The sequence below is a fragment of the Eleutherodactylus coqui genome, chromosome 11, assembly GCF_035609145.1.
Source record: "Eleutherodactylus coqui strain aEleCoq1 chromosome 11, aEleCoq1.hap1, whole genome shotgun sequence".
In the NCBI taxonomy this organism is placed as follows: Eukaryota; Metazoa; Chordata; class Amphibia; order Anura; family Eleutherodactylidae; genus Eleutherodactylus; species Eleutherodactylus coqui.
This window is the reverse complement of record NC_089847.1, coordinates 3,741,179-3,762,268: the sequence shown is the minus strand read 5'-3', so window position 1 is coordinate 3,762,268 and position 21,090 is coordinate 3,741,179. Positions and strand designations below refer to the sequence as shown.

General features: G+C 48.0%; 1 protein-coding gene across 1 annotated transcript; it reads right to left on the bottom strand.

Annotated features, from left to right (window-relative positions):
- Window positions 1–3,544: 3,544 nt before the first annotated feature.
- On the bottom strand, window positions 3,545–5,091 carry FOXL1 (forkhead box L1). The gene has a single exon (XM_066582684.1). The coding sequence runs from the start codon at window positions 5,003–5,005 to the stop codon at window positions 3,830–3,832; it is 1,176 nt and encodes a 391-aa protein (XP_066438781.1). The 5' UTR covers window positions 5,006–5,091; the 3' UTR covers window positions 3,545–3,829.
- Between the last annotated feature and the right edge of the window lie 15,999 nt (window positions 5,092–21,090).

The window sequence follows — 21,090 nt, the reverse complement described above, 5'->3', positions numbered from 1 at the left end:
TCAAAATCCTCCTGACCCCTCAGTGATACATTAAGGGGTGTAGCTTATAAAATGGGGTCATTTGTGGGGGGATCTATCATTCTGACACCTAGGAGCCGCTGCAATCTTGGCTTGGTGCAGGAAAACAAAGTGTTCCTCAAAATGTTAATAATTAATGTAAAATTTGTGCGTCCCCTAAATGGTTAAAAAAACGAAGTTTATCCAATGTGCGCCAAAAATAAAATAGATGGAAATATATATCTCATCATAATTTTTTATATTATGTTTGCACATATTTGAGATATTGCAGTTGGAAATGTGAAAAAATTACAATTTTGTCAAAATTTTCCCAATTTTTAATAAATATACACAAATTCTATCGGTCTATTTTTACCGCCTAAATGAAGTACAATGTGTAGCGAAAACACAACGACAGAATCACTGGGATATGCAAAACCTTTACGGAGTTATTCCATGCTAAAGTGACACATGGGAGATTTCTAACACTTAGTGGCTCCGTCACTAAGGCACAAACAGACTTGGTCACTAAGGGGTTAAAGAATAAAACGTGTACAAAAAGCATCCAAGAAAACTTGAAAAAAAAACGAATAAAATTAATTCTCTTTTTTACAAGCCACAAAATGTCTAAAGGAAGCGACAGAGTGGGCGCTCTGGGGGGCTCCTGGGGGCCGCAGTACCTCTCCTCTATGTCCCTGTTATTAGTAGATGGCCTCTCTGTCATATTGTACAATGATTGCACTGCACGGCGCACATACATAGAAGTCACACACTAAGGGCGCCTGCACTCGGGAGTGTTTTATTGTACTTTTTTCGTGCGAAAGCCACGTGTTTTTGCGCACAGCCTAATGGGGCCCGAATCTGTTCTTTTTTTCAAAGAATTGTGCAACATATTGCGCATTTGTGCTCCTCCCATAGACTTCTATGGGGACCCTTGGTGCGCAAGAAATGCACACACAAAAAAAAGGAAATGTGACTGAGCCCATTAAAACCAACGGGTTCTATTCTCTGCATATTGTTTACGTAGATTTGATGTACGCCAATACGCCCGTGTGAGGCAGCCATGACATAGACACTCAGTGCAGCTTGATTATTAGCATCCTCCTCTGCATCAGGGCTGCTGGGGGTTGTAGTCACAAGTGCGGAAGAGAATCTGACCTTTCCTGCTATTGCATGTAACAGCTGGGGCTGAGGGCAGGTTGGTGGGGGGGGGGGCACAGGTGACCAGAGATCCATCACACCTACATATATATGCACATATGGTGAGCTAATGCTTGTGGGGGTCCCTCAGACACAATTCTGCCCCAGTAAATGATGGAGCAAGAATGGAAGAATTTTACCGTCAATGTCTGCTCTTTGGCTTCCAGCACACTGGCGATTTTTTAATCCGTATGTAGTATATTAGAAAAATGGACGACCCGCTGACAGCATACAGGCCCATATTATTCTATGGTGCAGCAGACTGCCAAGTTTTTTCAGATATGGACCGGACTATCACTTGCTTTATGGACAAAACTCACCCATTTAAATCAATGGGAAGGAAAAAAACAGACAGTAAATGTCATACATGTACATATGTAAAAATGCATGGCATACCGAGAACGAAACTGACACAAGGACTGACATGAGCAATGCACACGCAAACAAGGAAATGAGAATGAACCCATCGGAATCAGTTAGTTCTTTTCTTTGCATAATGGTTGCGTACATTTTACACATGCAAAAGCGCACGCAAATACGCCCGTGTGAAGCCCCCCTTACATGGATTTTTTTATAACACAAGAGTACATATCGCCTTTGTCAGATATTTTTCATCCTGACCTGACATTGTCTACAAAGAAGATCAGCAGGAATAGTGAGGAGGATCCCCATCATCCAGGCGGAGAAAAGTGAGGAGGATCCCCATCATCTAGGAAGAGAACAATGAGGAGGATCCCCATCATCCAGGTGGAGAAAAGTGAGGAGGATCTCCATCATCCAGGTGGAGAACAATGAGGAGGATCCCCATCATCCAGGTGGAGAAAAGTGAGGAGGATCCCCATCATCCAGGTGGAGAAAAGTAAGGAGGATCCCCATCATCCAGGTGGAGAAAAGTGAGAAGGATCCCCATGCAGGTTATTGGAACTTCCAGCAACTTCTACACATATTGAACAGTTAGAACATAATATATAATGTCTCCATAGTGTAACCAGATACGCAGTAGTAATCTCTCTATATTGGCAATACAGGGGATTGTGCTGAAAGTTTCCCGGGCTGCACTTGGAGAACATTTATCTTTATAATGAAGATAAATATCTAAGTGCAGCCCGGGAATCTTCTAGCTCCATCCAGGATGGATGGTTGGATGGATAGATATGTATCTAACTATATATAGAGGGAGGGAGATGGTCTAGTCCCTGCTCTCACATACATCTTCAAATTATGTTCGCATATAGATATATACACACATATATAGGGAACTATAGTATAGTTCATGTATATATAGAGAGAGAGATGGTATAGTGTGTGTGTATATATATATATATATATATATATACAGAGATGGTTTATATATATATATATATATATATACATATATATATATATATATACATATATATATATATATATATATATATATATATATATATATATATATACACACACAGAGATAGTTTAGTGTATGTGTATATATACACAGAGATGGTATAGTCCCTGCTGTCACATACAACGTCTGGCTTTCTGGCTTTTGTTTTGCTCCTCGTTATTTTCAGCTCTTGGAGAATAATTATTTGTATCCATTCAGTTTGTTCCTCTTATTTACAGGATATTACAACAACTGCAAGAAGAGTCCTGCAGCCCGACAAATGCAGAAGCTGCAGGTGTTCAGTGCGTCCCGAGCAGGAGGGATGCGAGTCACTGCACCCCCTGCACCTCCTGCACCCCCTGCACCTCCCGCACCTCCTGCACCTCCTGCCTGATTGTCATCAGGGTTATTCTTGTTCATTTGTATCGGTATTATTAATTTGTGTATCATTAAATTGTATTTTGATTGTAATTATTACTATCACGATATTTATTGATGAGGATTAGTTTTACGATATTTATAGCTGTTGCCATTGCTACTATCGCGATCATTATTGCTGTTACTATTGTTACTATCCCGATATTTATTGTTCTTGTTGTTAATGGCAGACACCGGCTGCTGCCTAGATTTTCTCCCATAATTCAGCCGGTCTCTCTTTTTGCCGCTGACTCAGAGTCTTGTGGATCAGACTGACCCCAGACTCAACAACAGTGTGGGAACCAGAGAGTCTGCTGAGATCTCAGACTGCTCCCCCTGTGCAGCCCATTAACCCTTGTTGTTGCTCACTACTGCCTAGCAGAACATGGGTTAATGTACCTCCACCCCCATTCACAGACAACCCCCTCCCTAGTGCTTGGTCCTTAGAACTGACCCTCTCCACATCCAGATGACCCGCAGAGAGGAGAACAGGGGATATTCTACAAAGGGCCAAGTATCACACAGACAGAGACCCCACCTGATAAACTCCATTTATTTGTACTTATTGAGTGATATAAAGAATTGTGCTTTACATCAGCGTGAGGGGAGGTAATGAGAGGAAGGGGTCCTGCAAAATCTGGGGTGCAATATATGATCCATGTGAGGTGAAGACAGCAGTGAGCAATCCGTAGTTCACGTGTAGTACAAGACAGACCCCACATTTCAACCCCCTGTGATCTATGAAGCCCAATAAAAGTGAAGGACGTTGTGAATAGGAGAACTACTAGTCCCAGCAATCCATAAAAAGCCACAGGATGTCTAAAAAAAATGCCATATAATATCTTGTTCTCATTTGGGTAAGCCTGATTCTGTCAGAGTCAGTGGCAGATAGGAGAGGATGGGTACCCCAATGTGGTAGAATCTCCCCTGTACCTGAGAGTCGATCATCACAGAAGCATTGAATACAGGGCAAATATTGGGGTTATACCTACAGCCCCCCGACAGACAGTCCACAGTCAGCTTAGACCCCCCTGCACCCCCACTTCCCTTTGTGGTTTGGGAGCTCAGGATGCTGTCTATGCTGAAGCTTTTGTGGTGCTTTGGAGAGGCTTCTCCTGTAGGCTTTGGTTGATGATGATGATGATGGTTTTGCACTCCAGGTTCCTTCGTGCTGGATGTAAAGGCATCTCCCAAGTGCTTATCTGGCCCCAGATCTTGCTCTCTCCTCAGTGGTCCTTCCTCCTCCTCGGGAGCCTGGTTTCCCACATCCTTGGCTGCAGATAATGTCCCCTTGTCAGAAAGCAGAGGCACAGATAAGTAGAAGGAAGTGGAGCATCCGGGGGTCTGTGGATTGTCCATGAGAGTGACAGAGGTCATCTGTGGGTGACTGCAATCTCTGATCCTCTCTGTAGAGCTCCCTTCTTCATCTGAAGAGGATAAATCCCCAACACCAAAGCCATGCACCCTGTAAGGACCCTTAATGACTGACCTCTGGTAGATAGGTTGTCCATCCCCTGAAGCCTCCTGCACATCTTCTGTAGTTTCTGATTTGCACCTCTTGGATTCCTGAGGCAGAAGAGTCTTGGGTTTCCTCTTTCTGCGCCTAAAATTGCCATTTTCAAACATATCCAGACACTTAGGGTCCAGGGTCCAGTAGCTGCCCTTCCCTGGTCTGCCCTTCTCTCTGGGCACTTTAATGAAGCAGTCATTGAGAGAAAGGTTATGTCTGATGGAGTTCTGCCATCCTTGCTTGTTGTCATGGTAGAAGGGGAAGCGGTCCATGATGAACTGGTAGATGCCATTGAGGGTCACCTTGTGGTCTGGAGAGTCCTTGATGGCCATAGCTATTAGGGCGATGTAGCTGTAAGGTGGCTTCTGGGGTGGCTCCTGCCTGGATAGGACACTGCTAGATGCAAGCCCCAAAGTGGGCATGAGTGCCCTCTCTGCTCCATAGAGGTAGACCAAGGGTGGTCTGGACAGGTCAGTGCCCAGCTGAGGTAGGTGGTGATTGTAGATGCGGCTCATGGTAGCAGAAGAGGAGCCCCCGGACTCGTCCAGAGCTGCAGCCTGCCTCCCAGCACTGTGCTCTCCCCAGCCTGCTGCCTGCCTGCCCCTTCTCCTTCATAGTTTAAACCATGAAATAATCTTGTAAGTTTGCTATTTTCTGTTGACTTAGCGCTGGAAAATAAATTGTCTATGATAAACACCCGTCCGGTTCTCAGCCCACCCACATTAATTAAAATTTCATTGCAACAGAAAAGAAGCCCTGAGCAGCTTCCTCCACGTGTCTGCGAGGTGCCAGCCAATGATCCTGCTCCTTCTTCATTTGTTTATGACATTAGTCTGTGATAAGTCGCCCACCCAAGAAGAATCAAGCTGTGTTTGTTTGGAAAGTTTTCCGGGCACCCAATACATAAACTCCCGATCTGAGATCTCACGTCCACCATTCACACAGAGGAAGTTCTGCTGGGGGCTGAGGCTCTCCGCGTCCTGCTGCACATTGTGGAGTCTGCAGTTACAAAGTCTCACTCATTGTGGATTGTGCAACATTGTATCACGGATACACGAGGGGCCACACAGTCTTCAAGGATCAAACGTGCAATAATTGTAGCAGGGTGAAGCTGATACAAGGGAGCAAAAAGGTGCCTGAAATGGCCAATGTTGGCCATTCAGGCGAGTATCTTTGCAACATAAGCCAAAAGGTTGCTTGCAATGGTCAGTGGTAGTCTGCCAAAAATGTGATCCATCTCGTTCAAAGATTTTGGCTAACCACAGCCGAAATTGTAAGAATGAGGCATGATCAGATAAATTTGGCCAGCTATGACATTTTGTGCAAGCCATGGACTAGTGTAAAATAAGACGATAAGCTCTACTCACCTCCTTAACCCTTAGTGGCACGGCCTATTTTGGCCATAAGGACAGGACAATTTTGGAGAAGATTTTCATCTGCACTTTTCAAAAGCCTTACCTTTTTCCCCCTGACATGGCCGTATGAGGGCTTATTGTTTTGCGTGGCAAGCTGTAGTTTTTATTGAAAATAAATTGTATTCTATAACTTTTATACAATTTTTTGGGAGCATGGAGACAAAAATATCAATTTTTCCATTGTTTGTTTGTATTTTTTCACAACATTAGGGCTATTTCAGACAGGCGTATATCAGTCGGGTTTTCACGCAAGGCCGATATACACTGCCCCTCTGATGCATTGGCGTACAATGCATCAGTGCACATGGGCATATTTCCGCGGCGTAAAAGCGCCCCTTCGGGTGTTTTCACGCTGGTGGCGGCAGATGCATTGATTCCTATGGGAGCCTATGCTAGCTGTCGGAGAAGGGAGGTGGGAGGTAGTTTAGTAGCGTGACTGCTAAACTCCCTCCCCCTTCTCTTCTTCTCTCCGACCCTTGCCGCTGTTTGCAATGGGAGGGGCGGAGCTCCGCCCACTCCACACCCTCCCATTGCTGGCTGCGGACAAGGGGCGGCGAGGGGGTGGGAGCTTAGCTCTCGCCCCCTTTCATTGCAAAGGGCCGGAGAGGAGGAGAGAGGAGGTGAGCCGGTGGGAAGGGGGAATGTCTCTCTAGGCCCCTATGGCATTGCAGCCTCAGTGTATATGTGACGGGCCCTTTGCCGTTCAGGCATTTTTACGGCACCGGCGGGCGCACATAAAACACCTACAGCCGTGTAAATGGGCCTTTATTCATATAATAAATGAAATGTTACATTTTTTATGCAGGTTGATACAATTCCGACAATACCAAAATTATACAGATTTTTTAGGTTGTTCCGTTTTTGCACAATAAAACCACTTTGTTTTAATTCTTTTTTTGCATCTCTGGATTCACAGTCCCATAACTTTTTATGTTTCCATGGACAGAGCTCTGTGTGGGCTCGTTTGCTGCGTAACAAGCTGTAGCTTTTATTGGTACCATATTGGGATAAATATGGCTTTTTTATCACTTTTATTGTATCTTTTGGAGAGGCAAAATGAATAAAATAAGCATTTTAGTTCAATTTTTTAGTTCTTTTTTTCAGTTTTTGCTGTGCAGAATAAATAGAATGTTTGCTGCTCGGGTCAGAACAGATACAGTGATACCAAATATGTGGGTTATTTAATTTTTGAATACAAAGAGCATAATCAGGGTGCTTTTTTAGTTACTATTTTTATGGGGGTGTTTTTCACTATATTTTTATTTTTTGCATTTTTTAATCCCCTGTAGGGGACTTGAATCAGAAAGGCCGCCTGCACACGGGCGGAAATCCCGCGGCGGGATTTCCCGCGGGATTTCCGCCACTAAAAGCCTGCATAGGAGTGCATTAAAACCGCGGCATGTCCTATTTTTGTGCGGGGCTCGCAGAGCCTCACACAGAAACGTCACTGACCCGGCCGCCGGCTCCGGTCTGCGCATGCGCCAGCTGCCTGGCAGCCGGCACATGAAAGAGCCAGGGCCGCCAGGCGCGGGTGAGTACGCGCTCGTCTCTGCAGGCGCTCGGGTCAGGACCCGCGGCGAGAATTCTCGCGCCGGATCCGACCCGCTCGTCTGCAGGCGGCCAAAAGCTATGATCACACTAAGGGCTTATTCACAGGAGCGTATATCGGCCGCCGTTTTCACAGTTGCCCAATATACGCTTCCATCTGAGCTGTCTTCCCCCTTCCCTCCCCCTCGCCGGCTCTCTGCCTCTCTCCTCCCCTCTGGCTGTTTGCAATGAGAGGCGGTGGGACAGGGGTGGAGCTAGGCTTTGCCCTGCCCCCTGCTATTGCTGACCACAGACAAGAGGCGGGGGGGGGGGGGGGAGATAAGCTGTCTGTAATCAGAAATGCGCAGACATCTATATAGCGTGAGAGAACCCATTGAAATGGGCCCTATTCTCAGCGAATTGCGTGCGCAGACCCACGCACAAATTCACTCATGTAAATAAGACCTTTAGGGTCCATTCAGGTGGGGAGGAGCACGTTGCACCCGACTTTCTTTGGTGCAATTTGCATCACACAGGGCACAGACAGCCTGTCCGAGTGCTGTGAGAGGAGTGGGAGAGCGCACATCTGCATGTTCTATCATCGTGCGAGACTCACGTGAAAATAGAGCATGCCGCAGCTTTCCATTACGCAGCGTTGCAGTGAGAGAAAAATCACCAATGTAAATACACCCATTAAAAAGAATGCGTTTCGTTTCTGTGCAAGTTTTGTGCGTCTCGCAACACACAAACGTGCGCCTTAGGAGGCTCCCAGCGTTACACCTGATTGCAGTAGAAAAGTTGCAAATCATTATGAAAGTTTAGCTTTTATATCAAAACCGCCGTGCATCACTTCAGGGGGGGGAAATGCGGGGGGGGGGGGGGAATCGCACATGTATATGAAGCCATTCAAAAGGATAGGGTTCATATTTGTGCATCTCACAATGTACAAATCTCACAGCTGTGTGAAAACAAGGTGCTGAGAAGATCCCTGATGTAAACGCACTTTGCTAAAAGTTCGGTTCAGTGTGAATCCAAACCTTGAGCTGAACCCAATAAAATTCCTCCTCCTTCTTAATTCTCTGGGGTGAAGGTAAAGAAGAAACACAAACTCTTTGCAGATGTTATCCCTGGTCAGATGTGAACCCAGGAGCCCAGCGCTACAAGGCATCACTGGTCACCACTGTACATCTGCTGCCTACTTCTGCCTCCTCCTTCCAGCAGAGGTGAAGATTTTCCCACCCTCCCACATAAGAAGCCTGGTGGCTCAGTGGTTAACACTGTTGCCTTTCAGCGCTGGGGTCAGGGCTTCAAATCTGACCAAGGACAACATCTGCATGGAGTTTGTAACTTTTCCTCCTTAGAATAAGACAGAAGAAAAGAGGCCCAGTGGGTTAGCAATACTGCCTTACAATGCTGGGGTCATATGTTCAAGTCTAACCAAGCAGATGTTGTCCTTGGTTAGATGGAGGCTGGGACCCCGGCATTGCAAGGCAGTGGTGCTAGCCACTGTGTCAAGAGGAATTGTTTTATGGCACTCAGACAGCATTTTACAGCAGTTTTAGGGGTTGTGGTGAAGTTCTGGTTGGGTTTGAATTAATTCTGAACAAACCAATTTTTTTGCCAAAATTCCCCAAACTATTCCAAAGTTCTCTCAGCAATGATTGTGAAGATCGCTCTTGGCTGAAGTCGGCTGCGTTCACAATTAGCAGATTTTCCACAATGAATTTTGGTGCGGATCCGTATCACCAAGTACAATGAGGTATTTGATGCAGATTTTGTCTCAGATTTGACCCCCTCATTGAAGAAATGAAAACCCACAGCATAAGCTCAGCATATGTGGTGTTTGATGCAGATTCATCCGCTTGAGACTCGTGACGTGACCCCATCAACCTCCATGAGGGGGCAAGGCCGCGGGTGATCTTTGGTCCTGCTACTGCTGTTGTGGCCAAAAGTTTCTCAATAGCTGTAGCCTAACTGTATCAGGACAATCAACTCCCCAGAAGGGGCAAATACGTCTTAAGGGTCTTTTACATGGGAGGTCTTTAGTCATTTGACATCTTGTTGGTCGGCGCTCATTTACTGGCCTTTTACAGGCTCTATGGGAGATGTCTGTTCCCCATTCACTGTCATCACTGTCAGCCGCACATCCACACAGGAAGTTGTTCAGCCGAGAACAATAATATTTCTAGCTGTGATCAGTCGATGAATGAGCATTTCCTCTAATGAACTCTCATTCCCAATCATTGGCCCATGTAAAAAGCCTTAAGGCCCATTTAGACACAACAATTATGGCTCAAAATTCCCTCAAAAGTCGTCTTGTACCCATCTTTCACTGTTGGGCCAAACAATGTTTTTCAGCCATGCTTGAAAACCATCCTTCAGCAGAACAGCTGATAAGCAGGACCTCAGGCTGTGTTCTGCCTATGGACAGCTGATTACAGCTGATAACATTGTTACAGCTGTTATCACTTCTCAGCTGGGCTATCAGAACAGCTGATAAGCAGGACGGCACACTGTGTCTACTGTCCATGGTGCTGAATTCTCCATGGGGAACTGGTGGCTGAACAATGGAGCTAAGTACAGAGTTTAGACCTCCTGCTGAGTTCTGTAACAGCTCCCAGAAGCTGATTTACATGCAAATGAAGCTAATAAAGTACTAATAGCAATTAGGGCTTATTAGTACTTTGTGCAAAATGATCGCTGATCTTTCAATCTTTTGAAAGATATCTGTGTGTGTAAATGGACCTTAACAAGTCCTGTAGATAGGAGGGCGCCATTTTTCTGTGCAGAATTGCACTTTTTTTGGAAATACGGAACTGTGTGATGAACAACTCCCAATTCATAGTAATAACCAGTAATAGAGGTGATTGCAATACCCATCACTGCATGAGGTCCAGGAACTTGAACTCCTCCTGCCCGCTACCTACAGCCGGATGCCTGCTGCTGCTTCAAGGGTTCAGTCAAGGGCATACTTACCGTAGAGGTAGACCATGCGATTACCATGAAGCCCATGGAGACAGGGGCTCAGCAATGTCTAGTTCCACCCCTTTTTTACCAGCTGTTACAGCGGACGCTGCTTGGAAGACCCCTTTAAGGGTCATTGAAAAGTGATAGAGGGGAAAACAAGCATTGTGCCCTTCTATCCTGGATATCAAAATGTAGCATCTTAATTAGGGGCACGTTTTTAGCACTAGTATGGGGCCCACGCTCTTCTATGTGCACCACTGGCTTCAGTCTTGCTGCAATAACCATTTGGATGGGACTATAATTAATATGTCAGGTTGTGGGGTATCACATTATGGGGTGTCATGTGAGGTCTTACAATGTGGGGTGGGGTGATGCAATCTGTAGTGTCATGTGGGGTTTCCTGTTTTGGGGGGTTGAGATGAAAGTGTTAAATGGGGTGTCATGATGGGCTTCATATGCAGTTTTCAGATGGGGCTATTATGTGGGGTGTCAAGTTGTGGGGTGTCATGTTGTGGAGCATCTTCTTTTGAAGTTGTATGGGATGTGTTTGGGGTGTCTTCTTGTGGAGTGTCATGGGGTGTCATGTTCTGCATTTCTGTTCATCCCCTCAGGGTTACGGAGAGGCGACGTGGCGGCAGCGGCAGAGCAGCGTTTTACTATTTGTGAATGCGGCCTGAGACTCCATAATATCTGCTTTCCTGTTTATAGCACAGAGGGGGATTATAACAACTTTACAAGTGCACACAGCTGCGCGCTGCTTACATTATCCATGTGTGATGAGTCCTGTATAAACTGACTTTCCTTACTCATCTAATATTGTAATCAAGGTATTGGCTCCGCCCCTGACAGATGTGCGCACGGATTATTGTGGTGATATACATGCTGGTTATACCCTGCACATATGGGGAGTGTGTAGACCATATAGTTGGGGAGTATGTGGGCCATAGAACTATGGGGGAGTAAGTCAGGGGTATACGGGAATGTGTTGGATTGCACATGGGTAAGATATGGGGGTATATATAGTGTGGGGGTCTCCAGCGCCGGGTCCCTGGACGAACAATGTACAGAAAAGAAGGCGCTAAAGCATTAATAGTAAGAAGGTGTCTGCAGTAATAAACCAGCAACAGACGTGTTTAGAAGCCGCACAGGAGTCCCAGAAGAGCCGTCCTGGACAAACAGGTCCTCTTCGTCCACTATATAGCAGAGCACAAGCAGCCGTGGAATCCTAGAATGATAGAGTTGGAAGGAACCTCCAGGGTCATCGGGTCCTCCGGGATCAGCGGCCCCTCCAGGGTCATCGGCTCCTCCAGGGTCATCGGGTCCTCGGGGGTCATGAAGTCCTCCGGGGTCATCGGCTCCTCCAGGGTCATCGGGTACTCCAGGGTCATCGGCTCCTCCAGGGTCATCGGGTACTCCAGGGTCATCGGCTCCTCCAGGGTCATTGGTACCTCCGGGGTCATTGGCTCCTCCAGCATCATTGGTTCCTCCTGGCTAATCGGGTCCTCTGGGGTCTTCGGGTCCTCCGGGGTCATCAGGTCCCCTGGGTCATCGGCTCCTCTGGGGTCATCGGGTCCCCGAGGTCATTGGCTCCTCCAGGGTCATTGGTCTCTCTGGGGTCATCAAGTCCTCTGGGATCATCGGTTCCTCCAGCATCATTGGTTCCTCCGGGCTCATCAGCTCCTCCAGGGTCATCGGGTCCTCTGGGGTCATCGGCTCCTCTAGGGTCATCGGGTTCCCAGGGTTATTGGGTCCTCTGGGGTCATCCAGTCCTCGGGGTCATTGGCTCCTCCGGGGTCATTGGGTCCAGCCCCCCTCCTTAGTGCTGTGGACCTCAGCACTTCCTTCAGGGAATGTACAGCATGCAATCCCACGTCTGCAAGCAAAAAGGCTCATTTCCAGGGTGCACCGAGCCTGAAGGAAGTGCTGGCGTCCAGTAATAGAGCCACCCGGCAGCGCGGTCACCCGGACGCTGAGGGAGGGGCCGATATACTTTCATCAAACTATATACTAAGAACCTTGTATATTTATGTCTTCAGTATATCATTACAGTCCGTACGTGTCTGATGTATTTGGAGTGCGTCTGACCGACCCGTTATACATAAGAGCCGCATCAGATGTGACCGTTGTAGTTGTGAAGCCACCAATGTCTCCCCTGATGTTCTTCTTGTTTCCTCCCGGCCGCAGGAGGTTCGGCGCTGATCTGCAGTTGTAGCTTCACATCTCATAACTTCTGGGTGATGTTATGTGTGATGAGATGTGAGGATCCCAGAACTGCGAGGTAACAGTGCGGACCGCTCAGCCGCATGGTGAGCCGCCACCCGCGGGACCTGAGGGAGGACATATTAGGGAACCAGGTTTTTACTCCCATTGACTTTAATGGGATTCGGAGTCGGTTCATCCTTATTCACGATTATTTTTTGAAAATCGGGTTGGTCACTCCCCATCCCAAATATTTTAGGAGGAGCAGAGGTGGCTGATAACAGAGGAAAATACCTCATTGTGGTAGACTAAAAAGCTTCAGTGCAGCAGAGTTTGTACATTTGTATGCTCTCCACCCGCCTGCATGTGGCGCTCCGTGTTGCATCCGCTGGAGGGCCGCTGGCCGGGTCTAACCCCGGAACACTCGTCCCCAATCCCTGCCAAGTCACATGACACGGGGCTTGTTTGCTGCGTGTTACATTGTTTCTGCACATACAAAATACACGTCTCCCAACTGTCATGGATTCAGCAGGAGAGTCCCAGACTTTGGGGGCGTCCCAGGAGGCTAGAGATGCATGCCACGGGAGCGGACAGACCACCTGTGCATCCAGGAATGGCGTACCGCCCAAGCTGCCTACATCCCTCTCCCTGCCCCGGCTCTCCTGTCTCATTGAGCACATAATCGCTTTCAGCCACGCCAGCATGAACCAGAGCGGAGAATGTCCCTACATGAAAAGATATAATTACTGAGGAGAATATGTGAGAGTATTGTTACTGAGGGGGCATGGGGGGGAACGGGGGGGAATTATTACAGAGCAGGGGCATTATTACCCACTGGGGCATTATTACAGAGCAGGGGCATTATTACCCACTGGGGCATTATTAACGATTGCAGGTATTATTACTCAGCTGGAGCGTATGGGGGACACTACTAGTATGTGGTTGGAACTATTGCGGTTAAATGGTCACAAAGGGGCAATGTTACTGTGAGGAGGTCACTGAGGGGCACTATTACTGTGAGGGGGTCACTGTTACTGTGAGGAGGTCACTGAGGGGCACTCTTAATGTACGGGGGTCACTGAGGGGCACTATTACTGTGAGGGGTAACTGAGGGGCACTATTACTGTGAGGGGTCACTGAGGGGCACTATTACTGTGAGGGGAATCACTGAGGGGCACTATTACTGTGAGGGGGGTAACTGAGGGGCACTATTACTGTGAGGGGGTCACTGAGGGGCACTATTACTGTGAGGGGTAACTGAGGGGCACTATTACTGTGAGGGGTCACTGAGGGGCACTATTACTGTGAGGGGAATCACTGAGGGGCACTATTACTGTGAGGGGGGTAACTGAGGGGCACTATTACTGTGAGGGGGTCACTGAGGGGCACTCTTAATGTACGGGGGTCACTGAGGGGCACTATTACTGTGAGGGGGGTAACTGAGGGGCACTGTTACTGTGAGGAGGTCACTGAGGGGCACTCTTAATGTACGGGGGTCACTGAGGGGCACTATTACTGTGAGGGGTAACTGAGGGGCACTATTACTGTGAGGGGTCACTGAGGGGCACTATTACTGTGAGGGGAATCACTGAGGGGCACTATTACTGTGAGGGGTCACTGAGGGGCACTATTATTGTGAGGGGGTCACTGAGAGCCACTATTACTGAGGGGTAACTGAGGGGCACTATTACTGTGTGGGGTAACTGAGAGGCACTATTACTGTGAGGGGGGTCACTGAGAGTCACTATTACTGTGAGGGGTAACTGAGAGGCACTATTACTGTGAGGGGGTCACTGAGGGGCACTGTTACTGTGAGGAGGTCACTGAGGGGCACTATTACTGTGAGGGGGGTAACTGAGGGGCACTATTACTGTGAGGGGGTCACTGAGGGGCACTGTTACTGTGAGGAGGTCACTGAGGGGCACTCTTAATGTACGGGGGTCACTGAGGGGCACTATTACTGTGAGGGGTAACTGAGGGGCACTATTACTGTGAGGGGTCACTGAGGGGCACTATTATTGTGAGGGGGTCACTGAGAGCCACTATTACTGAGGGATAACTGAGGGGCACTATTACTGTGTGGGGTAACTGAGGGGCACTATTACTGTGAGGGGGGTCACTGAGAGTCACTATTACTGTGAGGGGTAACTAAGGGGCACTATTACTGTGAGGGGGTCACTGAGGGGCACTGTTACTGTGAGGAGGTCACTGAGGGGCACTCTTAATGTATGGGGGTCACTGAGGGGCACTATTACTGTGAGGGGGTCACTGAGAGCCACTATTACTGTGAGGGGTAACTGAGGGGCACTATTACTGTGAGGGGTAACTGAGGGGCACTGTTACTGTGAGGGGGTCACTGAGAGCCACTATTACTGTGAGGGGTAACTGAGGGGCACTATTACTGTGAAGGGGTCACTGAGGGGCACTCTTAATGTACGGGGGTCACTGAGGGGCACTATTACTGTGAGGGGGTCACTGAGAGCCACTATTACTGTGAGGGGTAACTGAGGGGCACTATTACTGTGAGGGGTCACTGAGGGGCACTATTATTGTGAGGGGGTCACTGAGAGCCACTATTACTGAGGGGTAACTGAGGGGCACTATTACTGTGAGGGGTAACTGAGGGGCACTATTACTGTGAGGGGGGTCACTGAGAGTCACTATTACTGTGAGGGGTAACTGAGGGGCACTATTACTGTGAGGGGGTCACTGAGGGGCACTGAGGGGCACTCTTAATGTACGGGGGTCACTGAGGGGCACTATTACTGTGAGGGAGTCACTGAGAGCCACTATTACTGTGAGGGGTAACTGAGGGGCACTATTACTGTGAGGGGTAACTGAGGGGCACTGTTACTGTGAGGGGGTCACTGAGAGCCACTATTACTGTGAGGGGTAACTGAGGGGCACTATTACTGTGAAGGGGTCACTGAGGGGCACTCTTAATGTACGGGGGTCACTGAGGGGCACTATTACTGTGAGGGGTAACTGAAGGGCACTGTTACTGTAAAGGGGTAACTGAGGGGCACTGTTACTGTGAGGGGTAACTGAGGGGCACTGTTACTGTAAAGGGGTCACTGAGGGGCACTGTTACCGTGAAGGGGTCACTGAGGGGCACAATTAATGTACGGAGGTCACTGAGGGGCATTATTCCTGTGAGGTCACCACTGAAGGGTATTATTACTGTAACGGTTTCAATAAGGATCACTATTACAATGAGGTGGACCATGAGGGGTACTATTCCTCTGAGATGATCATTGATGGCCACTATTACTGTGAGGGGGTCACTGAGGTGTACTATTACTATGACTATGAGTGGGACCATGAGAAGCACTATTAGTATGAGGAAGAGGAGGAGGTCCCTAAGGGGCACTAAAACTGTGAGGGGTCACTTGGGGGCACTATGACTATAGGGTAGTCACTGAGGGGCACTATTACTGTGAGGGGTCACTGAGGGGCACTATTACTGTGAGGGGAATCACTGAGGGGCACTATTACTGTGAGGGGGGTAACTGAGGGGCACTATTACTGTGAGGGGGTCACTGAGGGGCACTATTACTGTGAGGGGTAACTGAGGGGCACTATTACTGTGAGGGGTCACTGAGGGGCACTATTACTGTGAGGGGAATCACTGAGGGGCACTATTACTGTGAGGGGGGTAACTGAGGGGCACTATTACTGTGAGGGGGTCACTGAGGGGCACTCTTAATGTACGGGGGTCACTGAGGGGCACTATTACTGTGAGGGGGGTAACTGAGGGGCACTGTTACTGTGAGGAGGTCACTGAGGGGCACTCTTAATGTACGGGGGTCACTGAGGGGCACTATTACTGTGAGGGGTAACTGAGGGGCACTATTACTGTGAGGGGTCACTGAGGGGCACTATTACTGTGAGGGGAATCACTGAGGGGCACTATTACTGTGAGGGGTCACTGAGGGGCACTATTATTGTGAGGGGGTCACTGAGAGCCACTATTACTGAGGGGTAACTGAGGGGCACTATTACTGTGTGGGGTAACTGAGAGGCACTATTACTGTGAGGGGGGTCACTGAGAGTCACTATTACTGTGAGGGGTAACTGAGAGGCACTATTACTGTGAGGGGGTCACTGAGGGGCACTGTTACTGTGAGGAGGTCACTGAGGGGCACTATTACTGTGAGGGGGGTAACTGAGGGGCACTATTACTGTGAGGGGGTCACTGAGGGGCACTGTTACTGTGAGGAGGTCACTGAGGGGCACTCTTAATGTACGGGGGTCACTGAGGGGCACTATTACTGTGAGGGGTAACTGAGGGGCACTATTACTGTGAGGGGTCACTGAGGGGCACTATTATTGTGAGGGGGTCACTGAGAGCCACTATTACTGAGGGATAACTGAGGGGCACTATTACTGTGTGGGGTAACTGAGGGGCACTATTACTGTGAGGGGGGTCACTGAGAGTCACTATTACTGTGAGGGGTAACTAAGGGGCACTATTACTGTGAGGGGGTCACTGAGGGGCACTGTTACTGTGAGGAGGTCACTGAGGGGCACTCTTAATGTATGGGGGTCACTGAGGGGCACTATTACTGTGAGGGGGTCACTGAGAGCCACTATTACTGTGAGGGGTAACTGAGGGGCACTATTACTGTGAGGGGTAACTGAGGGGCACTGTTACTGTGAGGGGGTCACTGAGAGCCACTATTACTGTGAGGGGTAACTGAGGGGCACTATTACTGTGAAGGGGTCACTGAGGGGCACTCTTAATGTACGGGGGTCACTGAGGGGCACTATTACTGTGAGGGGGTCACTGAGAGCCACTATTACTGTGAGGGGTAACTGAGGGGCACTATTACTGTGAGGGGTCACTGAGGGGCACTATTATTGTGAGGGGGTCACTGAGAGCCACTATTACTGAGGGGTAACTGAGGGGCACTATTACTGTGAGGGGTAACTGAGGGGCACTATTACTGTGAGGGGGGTCACTGAGAGTCACTATTACTGTGAGGGGTAACTGAGGGGCACTATTACTGTGAGGGGGTCACTGAGGGGCACTGAGGGGCACTCTTAATGTACGGGGGTCACTGAGGGGCACTATTACTGTGAGGGAGTCACTGAGAGCCACTATTACTGTGAGGGGTAACTGAGGGGCACTATTACTGTGAGGGGTAACTGAGGGGCACTGTTACTGTGAGGGGGTCACTGAGAGCCACTATTACTGTGAGGGGTCACTGAGGGGCACTATTACTGTGAGGGGTAACTGAAGGGCACTGTTACTGTAAAGGGGTAACTGAGGGGCACTGTTACTGTGAGGGGTAACTGAGGGGCACTGTTACTGTAAAGGGGTCACTGAGGGGCACTGTTACCGTGAAGGGGTCACTGAGGGGCACAATTAATGTACGGAGGTCACTGAGGGGCATTATTCCTGTGAGGTCACCACTGAAGGGTATTATTACTGTAACGGTTTCAATAAGGATCACTATTACAATGAGGTGGACCATGAGGGGTACTATTCCTCTGAGATGATCATTGATGGCCACTATTACTGTGAGGGGGTCACTGAGGTGTACTATTACTATGACTATGAGTGGGACCATGAGAAGCACTATTAGTATGAGGAAGAGGAGGAGGTCCCTAAGGGGCACTAAAACTGTGAGGGGTCACTTGGGGGCACTATGACTATAGGGTAGTCACTGAGGGGCACTATTACTGTGAAGGGTCACTGAGGGGCACTATGACTATAAGGGAGTCACTGAGGGGCACTATTACTATGAGGGGGATCCCAAGAGGCACTGTTACTACCCTGTTACCCTGAAAATAAGACAGGATCTTATATAAATTTTTGCTCCAAAAGCTGTTACCTTTTTACATGTATAGCCTGCTGGATACTATTTATATTGAATTTTTTTATTAACTGTAACATGGGTGTATTTTTGGAGTAGGGTATATATTTCAGGCATCCACAAAAATCCTGAAAATTCAAGCTAGGGCTTATTTTCAGGGTATGTCTTATTTTCAGGAACACCTGTTATGAGAGGGATACTGATGGGCACAATTACTGTGAGGAGGAGGGTGTCACTGAGGGGCATTATTACTGTGAGGAGGGGGTTACTAAGAGGAACTCTAATTGTGATGGGTCACTGAGGGGCATTATTCCTGTGAGGTCACCACTGAAGGGTATTATTACTGTGACGGTTTCAATAAGGATCACTATTACAATGAGGTGGACCATGAGGGGTACTATTCCTTTGAGATGATCATTGATGGCAGCTATTACTGTAAGGGGGTCACTGAGGTGTACTATTACTATGAGGGGGACCATGAGAGGCACTATTACTATGAGGAGGAGAAGGAGGTCCCTAAGAGGCACTATTACTGTGATGGATGGGTCACCAAGAGGCATTATTATTGCAAGATGATCACTGAGGGGCACTATTGCTGTAAGGGGGTTACTGAGGGGCACTATTACTGTGGGGGAATCACTGAGGGGCACTATTACTGTAAGGGGGTTACTGAGGGGCACTATTACTGTGGGGGAATCACTGAGGGGCACTATTACTGTGGGGGAATCACTGAGGGGCACTATTACTGTAAGGGGGTTACTGAGGGGCACTATTACTGTGGGGGAATCACTGAAGGGCACTATTACTGTGGGGGAATCACTGAGGGCACTATTACTGTGGGGGAATCACTGAGGGGCACTATTACTGTGGGGGAATCACTGAGGGGCACTATTACTGTGAGGGGTAACTGAGGGGCACTATTACTGTGGGGGAATCACTGAAGGGCACTATTACTGTGGGGGAATCACTGAGGGGCACTATTACTGTGAGATGATCATAGATGGGATTTGTTACTGTGAGGTTGTCACTGAGGAGCACTATGACTAAGAGGGACCACTGAAGGGCAATATTAATAAGAGGGTTTATTAAGGGACACTATTACTATGAGGGGGACCATGAATAGCATTATTACTATGAGGGGGATGCAGAAGGGCCCAATTACCGTGAGGAGGGGGTCACAGAGTAACACTATGACTGTTATGAGGGGGTCACTGAGGAGCACAATTACTGAGAGGTCACTAATTGGAACTATTACTGTGAGTGAGACCAGAGGCGTAACTTGAAAATTTGCAGCCCCAATGCAAAACCTGTAACGGGCCCCCAACTGTAATGCTTTATTCATGCTACTAGGCTCACTATATGGAGAAGTGAGGCCTTATGGGCCCCCCAAGGCTCCTGGGCCCGGGGGCAACCGCATCCCCTGCATCCTCTATAGTTACGCCCCTGAGTGAGACACTGAGGAGTGCTATTATTGTGAGGGGTCACTGAGGTGTACTATCACTTTGAGGGTTCATTGCGGGGCACTAATAAAATGAAGGAGCACTATTACTATGAGGGAGCAATGATGGACCCTATTCCTGTGAGCAGGAGTTCACCGGGAGGCACTATTATTGTGATGATGGGGTCACTGAGGGGCACTATTATTGTGATGATGGGGTCACTGAGGGGCACTATTATTGTGATGATGGGGTCACTGAGGGGCACTATTATTGTGATGATGGGGTCACTGAGGGGCACTATTACTGTAAGAAGTACTATTACTGAGAGGGAACCCAAGACATGTCCCACTTTTGATTGTTCGAAGTTGGGCAGCATGTGTACATGTGCAGCCACCTCTCCACTCGCAGGGACCATGGTGGAATGATGGATGAGACCAGCTTTCGTCACTGCTTCTGATTACAGCCTTGTCTCTCTAACTAATCACTAAATATTATCAAAGTCTCAGGTCTAAGACTCGTCCATCACCAAAGAAAACTGCTGTGCTGGAGTTCTATTCGTTCAAGAGCAATCGGCAAACTGACCGATGCCTGGAGGATGCAGAATTAACTAACAAGGACATATGGTGGGTGGAAGCTTCTGACGAACCAACAGCTGTGTTACTAAAAGAAGCATAAACTACTATATGGTGAAAAGCTGCATAAACACAAGTAGCAGAGCCATCAAATGACGACCCCTGTAGGCCACTAGTGGTAATGCAACAAAAAAGGAATGCACTGTGCAGGCGGAATGGAGCAGATATCACCGTCTCTCTTCCTTGACGGTCTGAACACAACATACCTCCATCAATTATTCCTGAGAAGAGGGAAAAATACTAGAAAAGACTTCCAGAAGCATCAGAGCAGCCAAAAAGGAGAAACAGATATCACATGAAAACCGGAGAAACTGTGAAAAACTGCCAGGGCCTCAGAAATCCCGATGGCAAGAGAAGATTCACCGAGACATTCACACATCTATCTACAGAGGGCAGTATTATAGTAGTTATATTCTTGTACATAGGGGGCAGTATTATAGTAGTTATATTCTTGTACATAGGGAGCAGTATTATAGTAGTTATATTCTGGTACATAGGGGACAGTATTATAGTAGTTATATTCTTGTACATAGGAGGCAGTATTATAGTAGTTATATTCTTGTACATAGGAGCAGTATTATAGTAGTTATATTCTTGTACAT